This window comes from Pseudochaenichthys georgianus, chromosome 7 (genome assembly GCF_902827115.2).
Source record: "Pseudochaenichthys georgianus chromosome 7, fPseGeo1.2, whole genome shotgun sequence".
Taxonomy (NCBI): domain Eukaryota; kingdom Metazoa; phylum Chordata; class Actinopteri; order Perciformes; family Channichthyidae; genus Pseudochaenichthys; species Pseudochaenichthys georgianus.
The window spans coordinates 34,993,730-35,018,096 of record NC_047509.1 but is presented as its reverse complement, the minus strand read 5'-3'; the positions used below and the strand labels follow the sequence as shown (position 1 = coordinate 35,018,096).

General features: G+C 40.1%; 1 protein-coding gene across 2 annotated transcripts in view; it reads right to left on the bottom strand.

Annotated features, from left to right (window-relative positions):
• Window positions 1–748: 748 nt before the first annotated feature.
• arhgap4b (Rho GTPase activating protein 4b) overlaps window positions 749–24,367 on the bottom strand; it is a 40,554-nt gene continuing 16,935 nt past the window's right edge. The window contains exons 5-24 of one of the 2 annotated variants that reach the window (XM_034087742.2): window positions 22,789–22,851; window positions 22,522–22,695; window positions 21,686–21,814; window positions 19,900–20,121; window positions 19,254–19,355; window positions 18,518–18,703; window positions 18,195–18,279; window positions 17,432–17,459; window positions 17,072–17,168; window positions 15,150–15,210; window positions 14,866–14,943; window positions 13,113–13,241; window positions 11,496–11,601; window positions 11,165–11,392; window positions 9,990–10,045; window positions 9,722–9,893; window positions 8,050–8,142; window positions 7,703–7,810; window positions 6,981–7,083; window positions 749–3,875 (exon numbers count right to left, since the gene is read on the bottom strand). In XM_034087742.2, coding sequence (XP_033943633.1) covers window positions 3,666–3,875; window positions 6,981–7,083; window positions 7,703–7,810; window positions 8,050–8,142; window positions 9,722–9,893; window positions 9,990–10,045; window positions 11,165–11,392; window positions 11,496–11,601; window positions 13,113–13,241; window positions 14,866–14,943; window positions 15,150–15,210; window positions 17,072–17,168; window positions 17,432–17,459; window positions 18,195–18,279; window positions 18,518–18,703; window positions 19,254–19,355; window positions 19,900–20,121; window positions 21,686–21,814; window positions 22,522–22,695; window positions 22,789–22,851 — 2,430 coding nt within the window. In that variant the 3' untranslated portion in view covers window positions 749–3,665. Of the gene's footprint in view, window positions 3,876–6,980; window positions 7,084–7,702; window positions 7,811–8,049; window positions 8,143–9,721; window positions 9,894–9,989; window positions 10,046–11,164; window positions 11,393–11,495; window positions 11,602–13,112; window positions 13,242–14,865; window positions 14,944–15,149; window positions 15,211–16,547; window positions 16,576–17,071; window positions 17,169–17,431; window positions 17,460–18,194; window positions 18,280–18,517; window positions 18,704–19,253; window positions 19,356–19,899; window positions 20,122–21,685; window positions 21,815–22,521; window positions 22,696–22,788; window positions 22,852–24,367 lie in introns of both variants that reach the window. The other variant, XM_034087743.2, reaches the window with a different exon arrangement.

Sequence of the window (24,367 nt, the reverse complement as noted above, 5' to 3'; positions counted from 1 at the left end):
AATCATTCATCACTTTATTGAGTTCTTCTTCTTTCTTTTTTTAATACCACATATACATTTGGACACAGTACATTGTGTGACATCATCAAACAGTGATCCAGAATAACAGGGTGTTTTAATCATAGAGGCAGAATCAATCAAAAAAGGATTCTCCTTTTATGTTTCCAATACTGAAACACAACAGAGGGGAGATTCGATAACGTACGAACATTTCAAACGCTTTTGGAGTCATTTTACACTTGCAAAAAACCTTAAACAATGGAACCTATAGATGGTGTTGGATAGTCAAAGGGGGGCCAAAATGTGTGGATGAATGAGAGAAAGAGTTTTGATTGTGGCTCCAAAATGTAGTCATTGCATTCACAGTTTAAACCAGAGAAAGTCTCTCTGATATGGGGACCATTTTGGCTCTTGAGGCTAGGGCACAGTTTCCAGTTGAAGAGCAAGACAACCTCAGCCCTGAGTGAGAAATTCTAACTTATTCCATTGAAGCCAAACCTGAGTTAGCTTGGCTCTAACTCTGCAGAAGCCCTGAGTTTAGCCTGCCTTTCAGGCCATTTATCACATATGAAGGGGAATGTGTGTGTCTGTTTGTTTGTTTGTTTGTGTGTGTGTGTGTGTGTGTGTGTGTGTGTGTGTGTGTGTGTGTGTGTGTGTGTGTGTGTGTGTGTGTGTGTGTGTGTGTGTGTGTGTGTGTGTGTGTGTGTGTGTGTGTGTGTGTGTGTGTGTGTGTGTGTGTGTGTGTGTGTGTGTGTGTGTGTGTGTGTGTGTGTGTGTGTGTGTGTGTGTGTGTGTGTGTGTGTGTGTGTGTGTGCTTACGCTGCATGCTGCATTAAAGTATGACCGGCCCTACTGTCTAAAGTCTTTCCAACATCTTTGGGGGCCCAAAATGTTCAATATTAAATGAATAAATAGATAAATAATTATGAAATAAATCATTCAGACAACACAAATGTGCCTACATTTATAAATAAAACAATCGTTTGGGAAATAATGATTGATAAATTGTTAAGACTTAATTCACTATAATAACATGTTATTTCGTCATCTGTGATGTTTTATGGCCAGGCGTCAGGGAAATAGGGAGAATAAAGTTTAAAAAGTAATTTAGGAACAATGTTAAAATGTTAGAATTAACTCAAAATTGTTCAGGATAAGGTCAAAATATTCCGAAAAAAGTTTCAAGGAAAAGTTCAAATGCGTCTAACAAAGATGAAATACCAATTAGAGACAAAAAGTCCAAATACCCTTTCATAAAACATTTATAAAAATAAAATAAAATACATGTTTTAAATAAAACAAAAATCTCGAGAATGGTGTTGACACCTTGAAATTAAACATGGAACTTTATTCTGGTTAGAAAATATACCTTAAGTGTGACTTTACTTTTAATATTTTGACAATGTCCTCTAAATGCAAAATAAAATCTCCATCCTCTTGCTTTTGCCCCTATGCCTGGCCCGAATACTGCTCTGTGCATCTGTCTTTTTAGTCATGTCACTATGTATTTCATTTAACTTTTAAATGGTGTCTCTCTGAACCTAGATAAGGATGCTCGCGTGCTCCACTAGCTAGTTAGCTGGCTAAGGAGGTAGCATTAAGCTAAGACTTAGACCATGGGTTCCCAAACGTTGCCATGCCAAGGACCCCATATAGCATTATCCTCTGGCGGGGACCCCCCTGTTGCAATCTTTTTTTAAATGATGTGTACAAGTGCCTCCCGATGGAACATGCCGTGCGTTGCCACTACATTTGGGGTCTTCTGCCTGATCAAAGCTGTTACTCCGCTTTTTTTGCCTGTCATAGCCCCACTGCCCCATCTGAACACACACCCACACAACAAGACCAGTCAAGTCCATTTGAGATGATGTACTCATCTAAAACTTGGAAAATGTCTCTTCATGTGGTCCTACCTTCCAGTGCTTTGCAAAATAATATTTTCTCAACAAAGTTGTCTTCTGAAATAAGTCTGATGTATGCTAGCAATTCTGCGACATTTGCTACATCCGTGCTCTCATCCAGCTGCAGAGCGAAATATTCACTAGCTCTCACTTGCTCCAAAAGCTGGGCAGATACTCAGTTTCACTCTCAGTAGCGGCAGCTCGATTCTGATTGGCTTGAAGGGCGGTCGTGTGATTCAAAAACAAAAAATATTAAAAGATTGGCATCAAAGGACACATAGATTGATAGATATGCAGTTATTAATAACATCTAAAAAAAAAATCCCGTTTCCCTCAAACTTTGCGTGACCCCCCTGGTGCCCCCTGGCGGCCCCCCGGGGGGTCGGGGCCCCCACTTTGAAAAACACTGACTTAGACAATATCAAAATAACCGTCTGTTTTTACTGTATCTGTTTAAAACAGGGGCCTCTACTTGAAGCAGGGGCCTCTATTTTTAAAGTTAGAGTTACATTGGCATTGTTTTTGATCGAGCTAACAGGTTGCTAACTGGCTAAATGTGGTGTTCTCAATTAGCTATCTTAAAGGACAAATATTATCCCCATTTTCAAACTGATACTTGTATTTTGGGTTTCTTCTAGAACATGTTCACATGCTAAAGTTTTAAAAAATATATATTTATATTTCCCCCGTCTAATACGCTTGATTTGTTAACCGGTCTTTTTAAGGCCCCCCCTAAAAAGGCCCAGCCTGCTCTGATTGGTCAGTGTTTCCGAGTCTCATGTGCTTTCTGTGTCTCTGCATTGTAATTGCAGCCAGGGAATGACAGCTCGTTTAAAGGCACAGTTTTTAAAAGCGGGCTGTGTGCATTCTTCCATGGGTTGACTCTTCACAGTATTTTTGTGGCACCTGACCTATTTGAAAAATAAAAAAAAAGATATGAAAACCCACATTTTTTACAATATGGGATATTTAAAAAGCAGGGAACATGCGATTGGTTGAAAGGTGGGAGGGTGGTGAATGCACTCCTGTCACGAAAAGTGACATAGATAAAAACGTTCATAAAGAAAAATGTCATGAAATAAAACTTGACACGAAATCAAAGTGTTATCTGGAAAAGTAAAACTACACTATTGGACATAAATAAACATAACTTGAATGGATAATATCCAATGAAATGATATTATCATAAAAATTAATCATGAGAAAAACACCTCAAAATAAGCAGTTGAGTTTAAACTATTTCTTCAAGTAATTCACAAATCTTTGTTTCCATCTTGTAACATGTGCTTGATTTGATTTCATAACGTCTTAATTAATATTGAATACCTTGGGGTTCTTTTCAAGTGAAATAAATGTGAAGAGTAAAAGATTTGAAGGCACTCTGGCCCCGGATCAGTTTTCTTTTTTAAATGAAGCAAACATCAGAGCTGCCACTAAGGGGCAGCCTAAATATATTTTTTAAAGTATCATGGCAGCCACTCTTAAAAGTCAGTCTGGTGATGTCACATCCCTGATTCCCCAAAAGGTACAAAAGCCTGGGGGACTCAAACAGACCCAAAGAAAATAAAAATACCAAAACCAGCTTTAAAACAGACACACAGTACAGTACAGTTACACGGCACCGAGACTAGTGGCACAATGAGATGGCAAATATTATACATGTGTCAAAAAAATAAATCAATATCTTCACTTAATGCATCGTCGGCATCAGCATAATTATCGTTAAACAACAAATCAACAATTCCACTCATCCTCTCCTTTCTTTTAGTCCACCGGTCTGAAAAGGGTCCTTCCTCTGAGGCCGAATCCAACTTTTTTGGCAGTGGGTGCAGCTTGAGGAACAGAGGAGGAGGTGGAGGAGGAGGAGGAGGAGGAGGAGGAGGGAGCAGTGGGGGGAAGGGTTGACGGCGGCAGGGTTGGCTGGCGAGACAGGAGCTCCTTGAACACCGAGTTCATCTGACGGCTGATCATGTCCTGAGAGAGCAGAAGAGGAGAAGCAAACAGCAGAGGAGGGAGACATGGAAGATAATGAACATCCCTGAAAACACCTCCCACTGAAAGATGTATATATAGATGCTGCGTTCAAGTACATCCACATCTCACACAATGATAGTCATTATCTTATAAAATTATCGTTTGTGTAACTTTCATATTTTAAAGGTGCTAGTTCAGATTCACAAAGTCACACAATAAGACTAAGACTAACAATAAAAATAAATCATGGAGGTAGAGGTAGACCACCATCTTCCGTGTTCTGTGAGGTAAAATAACACTTTTAATCAATGATTCTGGTGGCTTTGACGATAGCTAAATTAGCTAAACTAAAGGTGGCTAACAACCTTTTGGGGGCTAACTGTCAACTAAGTCATACATTAACTAGTAAGTAAGTACCACATACTACTACAAACTAATATTTAAGTATATACATTTGCTTAAGCTACATTTAAACAGCTTCAATATGAAAATCAAAAGAGCCAAACTAACTTGTTAAACTCTTACTTTTAAAGACCAAAGTGCAATCACATTATGTGTTGACCACAGGAAAGATCTCAGAACAGAAACAGTGTACTGATCCTTTGTTAGAAAGACTCATTAACAATGTTAAAATAAATGATGGACTTGTTATGGAAAGAGCCAAAGTTATATCCCTCCAATGTATCAACCACATTTTAAATATTTTCTTGAGATGTCTAATGCCCTTGTTTTTTCATTCTAACCCTAACCCTAACCCTAACCCTAACCCTAGCTCCACTTTCCTGGCAATGCTCTAACCTGCCTTACTGAATTCATAGTGAGTACTGTGGGGGAAACTTCTGTGTCGCAATGCAGTGGGAGTCACCGACTCATGAAGGAGACACGGGATGAGCAGGAGCTTTGATGTCAAACACTGATGGTTTATTTAGGAGCTTGGGCCGGAGAATTCACAAAACAAGTCACAGCAGCCACAGTCTGACTGCACGGGAGAGTTGCCACATCAATTCTGGAGCGCCTGTCTATTGCTAGACCTTTTAACTGGTTTCACAGAGAGTAATCAACATATTTTGAGAAGATAGCCTAAACAGCTGGGAACACTGAGTTACTTGCGTCTGACATCTATGGCCTCGAAGATTTCCCACCTTGGAGTCCACAAACACAGAGAAGGAAGTGTCCCAGTGTACCCACAACAATAAACCATCTGTGACCTAGAGTTGCCCGGTCATAGAAATGGGAACAACAACAAATGGCTGAATCAGCCCATTTCCTTAACCTCTTAAGCCCGAGGGTCCCCCCAGTGGACCCCTGCCACCGTTTTTTTTACGAGACTATGTCTCAGGGCTTCTTAACATTTATGAAACTATTAATGTTCCATACCCTTTTAACGGTAAGAAACTCAGCTAACTGACAATGTGAACCATTTGTAGCTAAAAGAAACACAAGAGTAATACCAAGCCTTTGAATTAGCATGGAGCGAAAAAATGCTAACTAATGCTAACGGACTTTTGCACAGCACTCACGGTAGAAATGCCCTTATTACTTATCGTAACTGCACAAACAAGATATCCGATTAAAGCTGAGACTCCACAGATTCCACACATGTAATATCATCACTGTAGGACCCCGAATTCCTGGAGCTATCAGCCAGAAAAGAGAAAGTAAACAACATCCGGTTTCAAAAATATTACAATAATTACGTCTTACCTTTTTTGATTTGTGATCAAAAGTTGTGTTCAACGGAATAAAAACGCCGCTCAAGGTTAATCCAATGTCTTTGTGTCACGTATACATTTTTACTGATAATCCATCATCATATTTATGGCAATATACTGGGTATAAAGTTTTGCCGTCCAGGCTTGTACTTTCAGATATGTTTAGTTTGCTTCTCTATTACGTTCGCAATGGTAATGTTTACGTGGATTTGGGAACTGCCCATTGATTCTATTGGATGTAATGGTTAAGAAAAAGGTGTAAATCACCCAAATCGACCAATGGGTTCCAGAGATATGGTCCTGCGTAAAGTATAAAGAATGCCAGCCAGCTTAAGTACATTACGCAGTAGACTTTACTTATTGTTTACTACGTAAGGAAGCAGGACCCAGAGCGCACGGAGCGGACAGCAGATAACGGAATTGCAGTTTTATTGCTTATAGATTATCAGAACATTTCAAAGGGGACACAGCCACATTGGATATTAACCTATGGATTAACTACATCATCGTTTTTATCGTTTTAATGCCATTGAAGACCAGTTTAGACCAGACAAAGAGGAAGGTGAGCCATGTTAGCCTAGCGCATTAGCGCTAGCGCCACTTGTTTTGATGTACGTTTTTGTTGATAACGTCGCGAGTTTGTATCTTTCAGTGTTGAGGTGGGCACCGTTAGATTCTGTGTCTTTACGATCATAAACAATGTGTTGGATGTGCAGCTAGGATAAGTAATAAGGGAGCTAGGAGTGCTTTTCGGTGCAGTAATAGGTTAGCATTTTTCGCTCGGGGCTAATTCAGAGGCTCACTGTTAGCATTGTGTGTTTTTTTTGAAAAAATAAATGAAAAAGATCAGTTAAATGAGTTTTTTCCCATTATATGGATATAAAATATTCATAGTTTATTAAATATTAAGGTTCCTTAGACGTTGTTTCCTGCAAATGATGCGATTTTGGGTCCGTGGGGCCTAAGAGTATGTTTTTATATTTGTTTAGGTAAGTTTCAGAAACCGGCTCGAGATACACTTTTTGTTATATTCCATGGAATGCTCTTAACATCCCGATAGCAATGAATATCTTAAGTGCTTTGACAACAAATCCATAAAAAAATGTCATCTGTAGAAGCCGTCCATCGGGGCACAAACTTATCTCGTGCCCTCATTGGTCATGTGCGCGTTCGTGTGTGTTGGAGGAGGGGCTCTATAAGGAAGTGGCAGATTTTCTCCGGTTGTGTATTTTCAAATTCTAGCGATCTCGAGCCGGTTTCTCAAACTTACCTACCCCACCTTTAAGGGAGTATAACAGACGTCAGGGTTGGTCATAGAAGAATTATTCCCTAACAAGTACCATAGGCACAGGTGTAACGTATGAGCTGTATGAGTCCAGGATGGTCTACAAACCTTGTCCACTGGTGGTCTGTCTGCCTGAACAAATGGAGGTCTATCTGGTGGTCTGAAGCTGCCCTGTCTCACAGTGTCCAAAGTGTGTCTGCGCTCCTGAGACCTAAAAGACAAAAGGTAACACAGGTTTGACACAATATATATCCAATCCAAAGTATCCAAATTTGCTCTGAAGCCAGTCATGATTTATGTTTCTACCACTATAAAGACCATTTCATATAATATCAGATCATGGCAATGGTCCAAATTCAATTCAAATACTCATTACAAACTCTTGGGAATGTTCCTATAAATGTGTAATGATGAGTTTGGTTATGTCTGTGTGTGCATTTCTTTGTTTGTCTGTCCCTGACTAAAACTTAGAAAAAGGCAATCAAGTTTTCACATAAAATAAAGAATGTTGAGATATCCCATGACATTTTCATACTCATAATTACGAGATAATAGCCTTGTGTGTATAGATAACATGGCACACGGAATGCATTAAGCTTCCTTGGATATGATGCATTGTTATTTTAAATATGGTATTATTGTGTATGGTTCTCTCTGTCATTTTCCTTATTGCTGAATGATATTATATACATGATATGTATCCCCTATATCTTGACATCATATCAGATCCCTTCATACAAGAGGCTTTAAATCACTATGAATTCGAGGGTTGAGTCCAGCACAGAGTACACACATCATACGTTACACACAAGGTGTAATTTCAGTCTTACACTGGCAGGTGTCGTGTGGCGGGAGAGGTTGGCTGCTTTCGATTGGGGCTCCCCTCACTTCCTCTCTGTCTCCCGGGCAACGAAGCACTGTCGCTGTTAACCCGCATCCTGTCGAGACAGCGAAACTTTATGTAACTGTGTGTCGTTTGCATTCATGTGCGAGAGTTTGTTCCTGTTTGTAACTGTGTGCAATAATGTGAAAGTGAGTATATTTGATCGTGTGTGTGTGTGTGTGAGTGTGTGTGTGTGCATTCGTTTTGCTGTCTACGTCTATTGTGTTTTTTGGTGTGAACTAACATTGCATAGTGCTTTCAAGTACGTGTCGGTACATATCTGTGTGTGTGTACCGAGTTGTGTTCTCCGTCTGTAGATCTTCTGCTGTCAGGTTTCCAGTGCTGCCTCCCCCTCCTCCCCCCTCCTCTCGTTTCCCTCGCTCTGACCTAAGAAATGAGAAGAAAAGAGAAGGATATATTAAGAACACATTTCACAAGTACAACTTTTTTTTTAAAGAATAAAGGTGACAAAAAAGTGTGGGAGGCGGCAGAAGCAGGATTTATTTCAAATGTTTACACAAACTGCACATTGTCTATACAACTACTGTAATTGTAACTGGATCTGCAGTTTAAGCACCAATACACACAATTGTGGAAAATAAAATGTGAGTGTTTATCCAGCGGTTCCAAAACAATTTGAAACCCTTTGTGTGTGTGTCATGGGGTCTGAGGTTAAGGACTTTCATTCAACGTAAATGTAGCGGCATTTATACGGAAGCCCTTAGAGACAAGTTTGTAAAAATGAAATTCTGGTGATCCATTTTCTATGTATATTTCTCTGATATAAAAGCTTTTGCAAGGATAATCTTTCAAATGGTTCTTTACCAAAACATTCATCTGTGGAACTGCTTGTAAAAAAGCTTTTGGCATGGGAATTGTATAGTTGTCAGGATCATTGTTTTGTAATGCTCAATTGTGTTTTCCTCAAGATAAGTTGTTGTGCCTCCATGCACTCTAAACCAAAGGTCCATATATTGTGTGAGTTATGTAACATTCTGTCCTGTTTAAACAGCAGAAACATATCCTAAAGAAACGTAGAAAGAATATCCTGTTGTGTGTTTTTCCACCTGTTCTTAAGTCAAACACATTAGAGTCTTTATCAGTTTTATGGTTCAACAGATTTAGATTTTTCTCACTGGCCTGTTAGGGCTTCCATACTTTACAATACAGTGCCTGATAAACTCAACTGACTGTAGTCCCGGAGGCTTCTACAATACATTATTGGCGCTAGTGTTATCACGATACCAACATTTTGGTTTCGATACCGATACCAAGTCAAGAATTGCGATTCCGATTCTTTTTCGATATTAAAAAAAGGGAAACAGTCTTAAATGTAATTATTGTGCTTTATTTCACACCAGAACCATAACACAAACTTTTAAACAATGAGAACAATAAATAAAATAAATGACAAGAATTCGTATTAAATAAAATTAAGCATAATCTCAAACAACTTTTTTGTTTTTCGCTTCTGGCGTCTTTTTTGTCAACAAGCCGAGGCGCAGCGGCAGTTGCACTCCCATTTGCAGCCATGCTTCTCGCTTTCTTACATGCTCTGGCAGCTAGCGCGTGCACGAGAGAGGGGAGGGACTTAGAGCGTGCTTGAGAGGGGAGGGACTGCAGGCACGGCTGCAGTGCAGGGAGTGGAAGCAGAGCGCTGAATACACACGGCTCTTATTAAAACGGCGCTTTCTCACTGGAGTACCTTTCCCCGTCATTCTGAAAGTACCGATACTAATGAAACGGAGGAATCGTATTGTTTTTAACGGCAGGGTATTGTGGTACCTTTCAAGTATCGGTACACCGTGCAACACTAATTGGCGCTAAGACTAAAATAAATGTCTCAAACTGGGAACGATGCCTACAGGATCCCTTCCAATATCCACTCCTGTCATAATAAAGAACATCGTTCTGGCTATGGATGGAGTTGTTGCCTGAATGGTTCTGATGTGGAAATGTCACTCACCCATCCAACACACTGATGTACTTGTGAGGGATGAGACCCTTAACCCCTCCCACTTCGCCTCTCCACCAATCACAGGAGGCCTTGCTCTGCAGGATGATCAGCTCTCCCTGCTTGAAGGACAGCTCTGCCGGAGATCTTGCTGCGTAGTCAAACATCGCCACTGCCTCCCATTCTGTACACACATATACAGTTACGACTCATTTTCACACATCTTATAAAGTGTGTGTTTCCAAAATGTGTGTGTGTGCTGTTTACTGTAAGTCCTCACCTTCTTCACTTGGCAGATGCTCGGTCTCCCCATCTCCCTCTTCTGTGATTGGTTCGCTGCAGACAGAAAGACAAAGGAAAGTCGGTGGTCACGCATTGTTCCTCTTTACACAGACCAACTGAAATACCACAGCAATCCTAACTTCTATAATCCTATTTCACATAATGCTCATACCGCTGCCAGATTGAACAAATGACCCTCAGAAAGTATATTATATCACTGATTCATGCAGAAAACAGAACATGTTAGTCAATTACCCAAAAGCGGACTTTATGGTGTAAGAGGTTGTCATGGACACTGTCGATAGGCCCGAGGCTCTTGTTCAGTTTTACTAAGCAATCAGCTTAATAGTATTAATCTGTTTTCACACAAAGGATTGCCAGTTGCACAGAAATTCCTTTGGCATGGCATACTATTCAGTTCGGAGAGGATGAGCCATGAAAGGGGGGCTAAGGGGCAAGCTGCTCTTCATGCTTGGAAGTCAGACAGAGTCTTAAACTATAACATTAGCAACAGATCCCAGGGGAGGCTGGGGAGAGGATATTAAGTTTAAACACGCCTACTGGAAGTCAATGTAATCACATGTTCAAGTTAAATAAGTTCCCTATTAAACCATATTGTACGGAATGCCGAAAGTGACCAAATGTTGAGAATCATCAAAAGGTTCTTCTCAAGCCAGTAAAATGGGTACAAATGATAAAATACTAGTTAGATAGTTAAAACAAGGTGTAATAGGAAATACAATGCTTTATACTTTCCCTTTGAGCTTAAAACCTGGTAAAAAAGCCCTTTTGTTCTCCTTTGCCACAATGAGATGCTAAATTCATACGCTAATAATACAATTAGTTTGCAAGCTTAAATGCTAAGCTTTAAAAAAAAAAAATGTATTCTCTATAAAATAATAGTTTCAATAGTGGCTGAAATTCATGAATACTTAAAAAAAATAGCATTAGCTAGCTAATATTATTAGCATTAATTTGACAGCTAAAATGCTAAGCTTTAAACAACATTTATCTTTTAGCCTCCATTTTATTTATTTGAAAAATAAATATTGATTGTTAATGTATTTAATTTATATTGGACTCATTCTTAATTTACTACAATTTGTCAGTTTTGGGGCTCCAATTACATATTGACTCCCTCCTAACTATCGCCGGTGATTGCTGGTCTCTCACCAGTACTCCTGCTCCAGAGTCATGTGCTTCTCGTAGACGGGGCCCGGCAGTTCTGATTGGCCGGGATAGATGATGTCATGTTCGAGGATCATGGTTTTGACGAGATCATTGATCTGTGGCTGCCTAGCAACAGCATCATCAGAATCCAATCCCCTCAGCAGGCTCGGCCCGAAACACACGGCCAGGTTATAGGGCTGCATCATGTTCTCATCGCTGTACTGAGACACACTGGGAACACACATGCACTTATTATGAATTAAGTACTTCTTATTATGAAGTTTTAGAGTAATAGAAGTGATAGAATATTGCACACTGGGTTACGTGAGCTTACTGATTGAGGAAAGCGAAAAGGTAGCGCATCACGACGAGGAGAGGTCGTGGGAACGTGGAGATAATCACTTTAATCTGGGTCGCTCTCTCCGTGACCCCCTCGATTTCTGATCATGACAGACAAGAGAGAGGAAAGAATTAAACTAATATGACAAGTTTTGATAGTTGCGGTTTCAGTGTCCCCATGCCTGCAGCAGTTAGGAACTGCACCACATGCATAAATGACTCAGAATTCAAACTTGATTAAATGTTGTGGCTAGTAAACTGCTGAGGTGCGGTGGCTAGGTCGATTGAGTACGCCACTTACAGGAGATGTTTAAGGGAAGTAAACAACCTGTAGGCGGGTTCACGACCCTGATAAGCTGTGCAAAATGTTTGGCAAACACAATTTGGCCTACAGGAATAACAAGGAGACGATGAGAGAGATCACAGCAGCAGCATCAACATGCACCAGCAGAAATAGTGGAGGATGCACTGCCTGGAATCAACAGTATACGTAACAGAAAATGGTCATACTTTGTGAGGGGAGCATCAGCAAAGTGGCAACCACTGTGTAATGCTACTACGCTACACGGCAACGCCCACCACCAACACACACACACACACACACACACACACACACACACACACACACACACACACACACACACACACACACACACACACACACACACACACACACACACACACACACACACACACACACACACACACACACACACACACACTATGGCAGATGCAAGTATCAGCGAGATCAGCAGCGCATTTACAACTTGAAGACATAACCACTATTTTCAATCTGTGGGGATAAAGGAAGCAAAAAATATTACGGTCAAATGTAAACTGTGTGCAGGACAGAAAGCATTGTCCACATCGAAATAACAGCAATGCCAATCTCCTGAAGCACCTAATGAATGTACATGTGGGGAGTTGTCTTTTCTCTTACGGTGCCACAGAACAACACAAAAACTTGTATTTGTATTGTTATTATTTTTAAAGTAAAGTAACTTGTTACTAGTTACTTTTATAATTTAGTAACTAATAAAGTAACTAGTTGCTTTTTTGAGACCAGTAACTATAACTATTACTAGTTACTTTTTAAAATAACTTGCCCAACACTGTATATATCACACAAAATGTTTGCTACTGTTTCCAATCCGTGTTTTACATGTGACAAAGTTGGATGCATAAGTGCAAAATTAAAATACTTATCCGTAATATATGTTTTCTTGCAATATTTTGTTATACTTTTCTATTATCATTTCATTAGAATTTATTTTTGATATCATAAATGTTTTGTTTACCTTTAATTTTTTTTGTTATAATTTGTTATTTTTGTATTACTTCCCTATGCTACCATATTAATTGCAATATTAGAGGCAATCATTTACATTCTTTGTACACGTTACATGTGTCATAGCAAGATCTGACAGATTGAAGTCTTATTTTAAAATTCTTACCTCAGAAAAAAAGGTGTCCTCAAATTGATATATTTGAACAATATATTTGCACATTCATGACTCATTAATGATGAGGTTTGCACACGTTCTCAATAGATGCTAGTAAAAGGGCATACATGAACTAAATAAACATTAGAGTTTATATATAGGGGACTTACGGACACACTCCAGCAGCTGAGGGTAGCTGTCGTACGGGAAGAGAGGAGGCTCAAGGTTTCTGAAGTAAAGCTTCAACACACCAGCAACTGAGTCCAGGTCACACTCACTGTCCGACAGAGGATCCTCTCCTACGGCGGGGGAGATGCAAAAACGTAACGTTAAGGAAAGCAGGAAGGTTACAGCAAAACGTTGTGGAGCACACTTATCATTTTTGCCGTACACATCCTAAAAATAAACATCATACGGAAACACAATTTTACACAATTTTCGATACAAATGTTCCATCTGTTATTAATGGTTTAAGGATATAAATAACGTATTGCTTTCTGTGAAAACTATAAAGTTGCACCATTTATGTTTTGGTTAGATCTACAAAGACTGTTTTAAATTCAAAATCAAAACTATAATTATTGCTTGCGGCTCTATGCCTCCGCCAAAATATCAAGTTGCCGATTAACTATGAGACATTTCTGTGAACTATTGTCATAATCAGCATGAATTCCTGAGATATGGCCGGAAACGTGTATTATGAAAGGCAGTTTGTCATTTGAAACCTTTTTGAAACCTAATTGGGTGAATTACTGATGTTTTGATGACTTGATACTAGTTTTGGCTTTTTTTTATTACCAAGGTATAGCCTACTGTTGGATGCATTCATTTCAATGAAAAAGTTAGAAGTGGATTAGAATCAGAGATTGGGTCGTTACTAAAAAAAAGTAATATATTACATATTACTTTTAAAAAAAAGTAATATATTACACTACTTCGTTACTCTCTACATAAAGTAACTCGTTACTTTACTCGTTACATTACTCGCAGGGCCGGCCCGCCCCTCCCTGCAAGCAGATCACGCAGACTGCTAACGTTTCAAATGTTCTCTTTAGTTCAGTTTCCATTGTCGCGTAAGACTAATCCAGATCCTGAATGTTTTCCTATCTGACCGTGGCTGTCCTCTGTCTCCTGCTATCTGTATATTTTGCGCAGTCTATCTCTGCTCACGCTATTGCGTCGGCGTGTTCTCCTGCGTGTTGGCCATGTGTTGCACTGGAACCAGACACCGCAAAGACTTCAGCCGAGCACGTACGAACTGCGCATGCGTGAGTGGCAATAACTCTCCTTACCAGCAGGCGGCGGTAGTGTGTATTCGTCATTCAAAACAGGCAACAACCGGAAAACAGAGAAGAAGAACAGACCACGTGATATAAACAAACAACAAATAGCTGTGCGTTAGCTTCACCTTAGCATGTGTTCTTTGCAGGTGTTTGTTGAGGTTTGATTATGACTGATTTTAGTAAGTAACGAAGTAACGCGTGTCGGGGCAATGTTAGTAACTGTAGTGTGATTACTGAATTATAAAAGTAGCGCGTCACACTACTCCTACCGACAAAAGTAATATTATTACAGTAACCACCCAACTCTGATTAGAATATTGTATTCAGTCTGAATACATTTTCTTTAAGAATGTAGCTCTTGAAGGCAGTTTGTCATTTCCACCTATTTTGTTGAAACACTGCTGTTTTGACTTTACTAATACATGAATTATTTGAGTTACGGCCGAAAAAAAGTTGTATGAATTTACAGTGACCTTGACCTTTGACCACCATCCCTAAGTCCAAGTGGACCTTTATGCCAAACACGAAGAAATAACCTCAAGTCGTTCATTAGAATTTGCATTCACAAAAATGTGATGATCGTATGGATGGACAGAATATATTTCATCCCGCAAAGATACTACATTTCCAAATCTCATACCTCTTTCAAATGCATCTCTGATGTGGTTAACTTCCCTCTGTGACCCAGGAACTCTGAATATCCCTTCATGGTGGAGGCCTGAGACACAGACACACACACGTTATATTATATAATGTGTTCATAGATGCATGATGCTCCATACAGGATAATACAGGGCTGCGCGCACACGCACGCACGCACGCACACACACACACACACACACACGAAGTACTTCCATCATCTCATCCCCAGTGTCCAAATCTCTCTCAGCATGGCTCATTGGTGTTCCATAGAAAGTGACTCACCGTGAAGGTTTATGAAACGAATACAGCTCTCAACCACCACAGGGATCTGCTGCCCCGAGCTCTGGAGAAGAGAGAGAGGCAGAAACACAGAGATGAGAGAAAATGGGGATTTGGATACAAAGAAAGAGGGGACAAGGATGACATGAGCCATACCAGGGAGAAAGGAAGATGCAGTGCAAGGGAAACAGTGAGTTACAGAGGAAGAGAGTTACACAGCTAAGGAATGAAACTAAGTGAGTTGTGTCATTGTATGTCGCTGCCAGGGGCGTAACTAGGATCTTTTAAGTACTAAGGTCATGAGCTCAAGACACTGAACCAAGTTTGGGCTTTCACATTTTTCAAAATGTTATGTATATTACTTCTGAACTGAACAAAATAGAAATGGTTTTTTCCATTAAACTTTCAAGGCGACTATTACTTAATTGTTGATGTTAAAAACAAAGAACTCTTGTAGAATTCTGATATAGGTCCCTCACCCACAAAACGAAAAAAATAAAAGTTGTTGTTTTACGAATAATTACTTGTTGGATCCAATGTTATGACCTTTGGACAGCACCCATTCCGGCTGGTATCAGCCCAATAAAGGGCTGTTATTATTGTTATCACCAAAATCGTAATAATTCAGACGGGGCAAACTACCCTTACACTGTTCGAAACTGTTTACATTTTAAACCCATAGCTTTGCTTTTACAAAGACTATTGTCTGAGTTCAAATATGCTAATACGTTAGGTAACATACACAATTCAAGTACGTAATGTATGGTATGTAAGTTGACTATTGTTTGCTAGTTGAAAATACCAACAGGTTCACCTGGTTTAGCACGGATGCTTCATCACATGACTTCCTACTGTATTCCCGTCATAACTACTACTGACACAGGTCGAATCTTAACATTATATCAAGGCTTTATAATGCTCGACTCTCGTTGGCCAACTTGGACATTAAGCGGACTCCTATAGCTTAATAGCACACTACTGGCGAGGACGCTCTGATTAAAGGAGTAAGTGCGGTCATATTAATCCACAAAAAATAGGTCCTGTCATATTATTGTCAACTGTGGCCAAAAACCCCACATTTGTCTTTGGTTTACCATCGGAAACACCATGAAATAAGTTTGGAATTGTTCTCTTTATATTTTTCGGAGACCACAAAACTTTGGATTCATGATGGCTAAATAGTATTGAACCTCCCTAGAGTGATCAGCTCACCAATGGATGATGACAACCTATCTAGCTATAAGGAGGATGTTTAAGGCATTAGCACCAAAAAAGATATTCTTACTATAACTGATAACATTGAAAGTGGGTGGCAAGAGACTAGCTAGCTGCCCTGGTCACTGCAGGAAAAAAGCCCAACGGCCTTTTTTAACAGAAGCAGTCACAGATGGGGTTTAGTACCTGAGTCCGAGACATTCTCCTTCTTCTTCTGCACCATGCCAAGCACAGTCAAGAGGAGACAGAAAAAAGCACAGATTAGGAAAAAGGCAGAGAAGAAAATAAGGGGAATAAAGATTTAGAAGCAGTGGGAAGAGGCGCACATAAGCACACACACTCTGAAAAGAGGAGCCGAGAGAGGAGGCAACAAAGAGGCCAGTGCATTTTAATCCCTTTCACAAGAGGAAGATATAAAAGGGAGGATTGAAAGGAGAGAAAAGCCAGCAATAAACTATAAGCATCACCATACACATGAAGGCAGCTGTGAGTACACTGGGGGGGATGGAATGTTAGTGTGTGCATGTGCTGTAAGAAGCCTCCGCCAATTCTTCTGCTTCAGTGTGACAGGATTTTCTAAATGGTTCCCTTTGGAGGGTTGAACAGCAGTACATCGCAGTGCAGCAAGCAAATATAAACGAAGTAAAACAGGGGGTGTATTTCAAAGGGATGTTTTTTCTTATTTGCATGTGTGTGTATGTGTGTGTTACCTGTATGTAGGTGACTATGTCTGTGGTGAAGAGTGTGTGGCAGAATTGGGAAACAGGCCTGGACTTCCGAACACGCACAGACCGAGCACATTGCGTTCTGGGAAATATAATGATGCCATGTGGATGTTAATACTCAAGATATCATTATGTCCCGCATTACAATTAGCCGTTAACATATACTTCACATTCCCCCCTTAAAAAAGATATTTATATACATAATAGAAAATTGCACAAAATTGTATTTTAGTTCAAATTCCGTTCATCTCTCCTCTGCTCCTTGTCCTCTGTGTTCTCTCCGTGTCTCTGTGCCTCTCTCAGTCATACTCTCTTTAATATTAGTAGTGTAAATACACTGTTTACCTGGAAGGGTCACTGTCAACAGCCTCCGCTGGAAAAAAAGGACAGAAAACAAGTTAAAGATTAAGGTGTAGTTTTTATTTTGCACAAAGTCTGTTAAATGGCCCTCAAGTGATCTCACTTGAGTTATCGTTGGTTTGCTGAAAAGACTTCAATTTTAGAAATGAAGAAAAATCAAGGTAGTGGGTCAAGGTTTCATTTGAAGCTACTAGCATAAAATAAAAAGGAAATATTCTGCTCATTTTCAGGTTCATATTTGTAATTGTTGCTTCTACTGTGAGCCCAGACTGTTCTGATTGGTTAGCTGGCCAGCTCTGTTGTGATTAGTTAACTGCATAGAGATATGTCGGAGATGTCCCGGCCCTTGGCCTATCACATATACTGTGTTGAAGCGCTAGCCAATTAAAAAACGGGTCTTACATAGTGATGTCACTAAGTCACGGAAGTAAACAAAGGAGTCCAATGGAGGCGTTTTAAGCAGGAAAGTGGGGGGGGGAGAGAAACTCCCTCTGGAGGTAACTTTGGATTTTCAGCCTTTGCAGAACATTTACATGCACACAAACCTATATAACACATTACAGGAAAGGGAAACCCCCTATTTCAATCTCTGATTAACTTCAATGAAATGAAACAGATATTTGTAGAAATGTGCCTTTAACTAGCCAACACAACTCTTTGGAATGAACCTTGATATGTGTTGATAGACATTAGGCTGTGGCTTAAGGAAATTGCCTTCCCATTATCTCTTACTGTAGCGAAAGAGTACCTTTCTGTATGGCATCATGTAGAAGGTCATGTTTGGCTTGGAGTTTGAAGGTAAGAGAACTGCTGATGAGGAAGTCCTTCACTTTCTAAGACAAAAAGTAAAAAGAAAGTCTGTTGAAATTCATGTAGCCATCATAACAGTCACAGTAAGCATAAAGGTAAAATATGTGCGATCTTACAGAATATAATTATCAGCAGTGAAAATTATATTTTGGTGTGGTGTGGTATCTTGAAAATAATTGTGCATTTACATTATCAGTCTGTATAATAACTTCACCTTTAAAAGTACCGTAATAGCAATATGTCCACCTCTAGCTCACTCACTGTAAAATAGTAGGTCTCTGTCTCCTGCTGATTGGCTCGACGCTTGGCAATGGTCAGCTTTTGGGCGGTGTTTCCTCCAGGGGGCTCGTGTGTTAGGGTGCTGAGCACGTCGGGGGAGGGGTTACAGTCGCTCTCACACATGTTGTCCAGTAGGGCTGTGAGGGTGGCTTTAAGTGTTTTACTAACCTGAGAAAGGGAAACAAAGATTGATTGGTTAATTCAGTTCTTTAAGATTACTTCGGTTTCCTTGAAATTACGTCAAAACAATTATTAATTTAGAGGGACAGCTAACTCCAATACTCCAAAGTCAAGGAACAGAAAGACGTTAGCATCGACTGATAAGCAAAACAATTGTGACGAGATGTAAACATTAATGACGTCCTCTTATTTTGTTCTTATATAGCTAGCTGAGGAGATGCACACTTCCTTCACATATGGTTTGCCGGATGTAGTTGAAAGTGTGAAACTTTTAATTATCTTAAGTAATCAGGTCATGATTTCTTGAAAGAGACATTAATGTTGAGTTTTAAAAAAAAACAGCAACTCACACTAAAACAAGAAGATAAAAAGAAGTGTAGATAATAGAATAATATTAATTTTTATTTTAGGGGGGAGTGTCCCTTTAAATTTAATTTCTTTAAATTGCATATTGTCATTCATTTACTTCCTATAGTGACTGATTGACAGTGCCTGGACAGATCATTAAAGAAACAGGCGGTGTGAGTTATTAGCTTACCTCCTCTGTTTCCAAGGTAACAGCAGCGAGTCGAGATTGAAGCTGCTGGAACCTGGTCTCCAGCTCGTACCTCACCTGGCTCTCCGCACTGACCTCGCACACCTGAAATACACAAATGAGATCAAATGTAAAAACATTACGAAGCATTGTCAAGCTCTTACCACCGGTATATTGTTTTTTTAAAACTCTGTTATGCTTTTATTTCAGGTTGACTTTAAAAACAAATACGAGTAGCAATTTTTGAGCACTATAAAATAATGCATTAAATAGGCAACAGGGTTTGTATGGAGTCATAATAGTGCCATACAAAAAAAATAATAGTGAAGAGGACTATATGAAATAATAAAGAAGTAAACAAAAAAAATATATAAAAAATAATCACCATACATTTAAATATTTGTTTAACATTTATTTATATATTTTTTTAAATATAAATGATTTTAATTCATTTTTAAATATTTATGTGATTTTTTTCTCACTTGCATTTTATTTACCACATTTACTGCATATGACTCATTTGATTTTAACATGGTATATATTTATTATGATGTATACAACAGAAAACCAAGGTGCACTAATTCCAGTGTTCCCCATTGGTCCTGAGTAAAGCCCCCCTCTGAAAGCTGCAGTGATTCCCCCTCCTCACCTGGTCTCCCTCATGTGGATGGTAGTTGAATTTGAATGGAAGGCAGAAGGCAGAGTCGTGTTGCTGTAGCAACCCATCTCTGTCTCCACCCTGGTCCAGGGACGTCACGGCGGCCTCCAGCTGCTTCAGCCCCGTCTCCTCCGTCTTCTGGATGCGCCACCTACTGGCCAGGTAGCACTTCATCACCCTCTCCACGGACAGGTGGAAACCCAAATCACAGCACTAAGGGTGGGAGGAAATGATGTATGGGGGCATTTAGGAGGAGGAAAGGGAGGAGGAAATGGTATGGAAGGGAGGAGGGAGAGAAAGACGTGTTGAACAGGCAATAATGCATCCAAACTACTCCACATGATATCTTTGCTTTTTCAGATAATAACAAGATGGAGATTCACAAAGATAGGGGAAAAAAACGGATTTATGTATATTTCTGATATTCAGTGTTGGTACTAACGCGTTACTTTGTGATGCGTTACTGTAACGCCGTTATTTTTGGCAGTAACTAGTAGGCTACTCTAACGCATTACTTTTTAAATTCAGTAACTTAGTTACCGTTACTACATGGTGCGTTACTCCGTTAGTTTTTTTATATAGTCAACAGCCAGTCGAACAGAGATGAGAACTGTACTTAAGTACAGTACTTGAGTAAATGTACTTAGATACTTCCTGTGTCACATGCGGAGACGGGCTGTGGGCGTGTTTGTGTTGTTTACTAACAAGACTATCATGGCGGCGGCGGAGCTCAAGTCTAGTTTCTCCACCTGGAGATATTCTCACTATTTCACTTTTGTCGAGCACAAAGAAAAGAAAGTTTCTGTTAAATGTAAGTTGTGTCCTGGCGGGTCAAAGAGCCTATCTACTGCCCAAACCAGTCATTCAAATCTCTTAAAACATCTGCAAAAACAACATGCTGGGACGAAGCTAGTAGCTAAGACCACAGAGACCCAGACTCATCCAACGCCACTCCACCTGCACCTAAGCAACAGCGGCTGGATTTTAACCAAGGGACTGCTAGCCAGGGAAAAGTCGATAAAGCCATTGCACGGTATGTTGTAGAACACATGCAGGCTATTGCTACAGTGGAGTCACCCGCTTTCAGGGAGCTAGTTAGCATGATAGCATGTCCGGACAGCACACAGCATATGGGACGGAACACTTTTTCCAACTACCTGGAGAAAGAATATACAAAAATGTAAAGCCAGCAAATATCGATGCTATCCAGATTGCATATAATGCATGTCAAGTTGATCAACAGATTGTATTATTCTCCAATGCAATAACAGTACTGAAATGAAGGCTATAAGGGCATTAATGGGAGCCCTTTTTTTAAGTAACTAAAACGTTACTTTTCAGAGTAACGCATTACTTTTTGGTGTAAGTAATCAGTAAAGTAACTGAGTTACTTTTGAAATGAAGTAACTAGTAATGGTAACTAGTTACTGGTTTTCAGTAACTAGCACAACACTGCTGATATTAGAGTTGTACATTTAAGAGAAAATAAATGCAAGAAATATCTCCTTTGTGTTAAATCCAATGGTGTATTGTAATTTAATTATGATCTACTGCCGGCATAATAGTGGCAGCATCTGTGGTGTGATAAGATGTATCCAATCTGGCAAAGTGGAGTCCTTTTGGTTCCTTGACAAGAAAAAGACACTACTTATCAGATTTTCTCTCCAATGTTTTATCTTTTGTATAATTTAACTCTTAGAATCTCAGATTATTTTCTATAAATGTAGTTCCCCACCCCTGGCTCCATAATTCCCATTTTGTATCATATGTTCCTTACGTCGATGAGAGTGCTGATGTCCTGCAGGTAGTACTTGTTCATGGCTGCATTGGATGCTGCCAGATTCAGCAGGTAGTCATTACGAGCCTTGGTACACTTCAGCTGATTCTCCTGCACTCTGCCATGCCTCTGCACGCACGCACGCACGCACGCACGCACGCACGCACACACACACACATACACACACACACACACACACACACACACACACACACACACACACACACACACACACACACACACACACACACACACACACAGAGAAGATAAGAACACAAAATGATGTGTTGATAAAAAGACAATATAGGTGCTCATCACCATGATTTGCTCACTCATATAAAACATATGCTTCAAGGATTACAGAATTTAAAGTTTATAGTCTCAAACCCACTGAGACAAAACAACAGGAACAGGAAATTATTCTCGACTTCCTGTGTCCTCACACACATCGCTGCCACAGGGGCCGTTTCAAGGAAATATTTCAAGGATAGTACGTCATCGAGTGCCACCGAAGGACTGTTCCAATCTCCAGCATACTTGGAATTCCACGAGGCCGCGTCCTTGGTTTGGGGGTAATTTCGAGGCTGCACATGGGTAGAATTTGCGTCCTTCAAATCCCCACAATGCTTTGCGCACGGACCAATTTCCCGTAATCTGTGGCGGAAAATGTAAGGCGGGGCCTCTCATATGACGCACACCTGCACACTTGTTAGCCTGTTCCACTCTTCGTTTTCCGATTGCCAGGAAGGATTCTTGCCTCGCTTCTGAAGCAAGTGACTCGGAAGACATGTGCTACCAAGCAAGCGTCCTCGACATTGAGAAACACCCACACTCACTTTCTCCATCAATCTCTCCATTTTCTTGACAGAGCTCCGCCTCTGGCCTCCTGATTGGCCGAGGCCGAGCTCAGCTGATTTTCCAGTGTGTCTCTCCTCCAACCGCTCGGCTTCCTTCAGTTTCCCCTCAGCTATCAGGCAGTCTGTGTGGTACTGGTTGTACGTCTTCAGAGCCTTCATTAGCACACAAAATATAAACTTCACGTCAGTGCATTGTTATATTATTTTGCATTATTAGATGCAAAGACCACCGTGTAAAATGCTCACCATCTGCATTTCAGTGGTGACCTTCAGCAGCTCATCCTGCATCTGGATACCAACTTCTTTGCTCTGCAACACACAAGGGTAGATTGTTTGTCAAGTGCCTATATTACATTACATTACATGTTACTTGTTAGACGCTTTTATCCAAAGCGACTTACATACTCAATACAAAAACGAATGCAATAAGCGCATTCACACACCAGAGTACTTTTCACCGTACTTTTCCCGTTAGTGCCTGGAATTTTGCGTTCACACCAAAAAGAGTACTTAGTTCCGAGAACTTTTACCCCCATTTGTAGTGCCTGCTAGAGAGGTGGTACTATCCTGGGGAGAAAAAAGTACCAATTTCGATTGGCTGGGCGGATTGGAAACCACGGCCATGGATGTATAATAAGAACTGGATACAGCGTGGGAGGCGGGGCCTCATTCATTCCTTTGAGAGTTGCTCATTGGCGCATGATGATAAAATGGCCCAACTTTTGAGAGAGCGAAACGTCACAGATTACCCGGCATGCCTGAGAAGTACCCGTATGTGCGCTCATAGCGCATGCGCAACTTTAACCAAAATGCTCAATTTGCGTACACGTAACAGCACCGCACGTTCATGACAGCATGGTAATGATTTGTTATTATGATGGATTTGATATTAACGAGGCAGCAGTTAGCGGCTAGCTAGTAATTATGCTAATGTCGACATCAATCGTTATGTACTTATATTACGCTGTAACAGGATCTATTGATATCCAAGCATATATATATATATATATATACTTATAATAATAAGTAATATTAACTTTATTTAATACAACATTTACGGTACAAGATTTAATCATACAGCCCATATAGTATGATAATGAATTACAGCAAACATGTGCAATATATCCATTATTACAGCTCCGTGGGATGGCAGTAAGACGATATGGGTCCTTTCTTATTGTGCATCCATGGGTAAAGATAAATGCAACTCACATTGGTTTCTCAAACAGCATCTCTGTAAACTACGTGTATTAAATTCACTGAATTTCACTCTCTGCCTTTAACGGCTCGTTGTAGCTCCAATAACTCCAGCCCCCACCCTTCCTGTGAGCACAGTGTGCTCTGATTGGTCGGGACACGTAACATGAACGTGCCGGGCGGCACGGTCCCGTGGATTAGATGCGCGTTCATAATGCAGAGGGAAATAACTCTCAGAATAACGTTATTAGCACATTATTACAACTTGAGGAACGAATGTTTTTAATAAGGGCTATACAAGTATTCATACTGGGTAGTTTATTTAGTTTAAAACAAATTATCCAACGATTTACAGACCACTCTTTCCCCATGTAAGTCAATGGGAAAAAGTGTTTCCGTGCCTGGCAACCAAACGGAAGTGTAGTACCGCCGTTTGGCCAGCACGAATATTTTCATCTGAGTCCGGCGCACTTCCTGGGGGCTTGACCACGGCCCGTAAAACTCTGAAAAGTTTTGTGAAACCGCCATTAGGCGCATTCACACTGCAGTACTTTTCCCACAAAGGTTCATGAGAACTTAGTTCATGAGAACTCTTTAGTTCTCATGAACTAAGTACAGATCGCGTTCA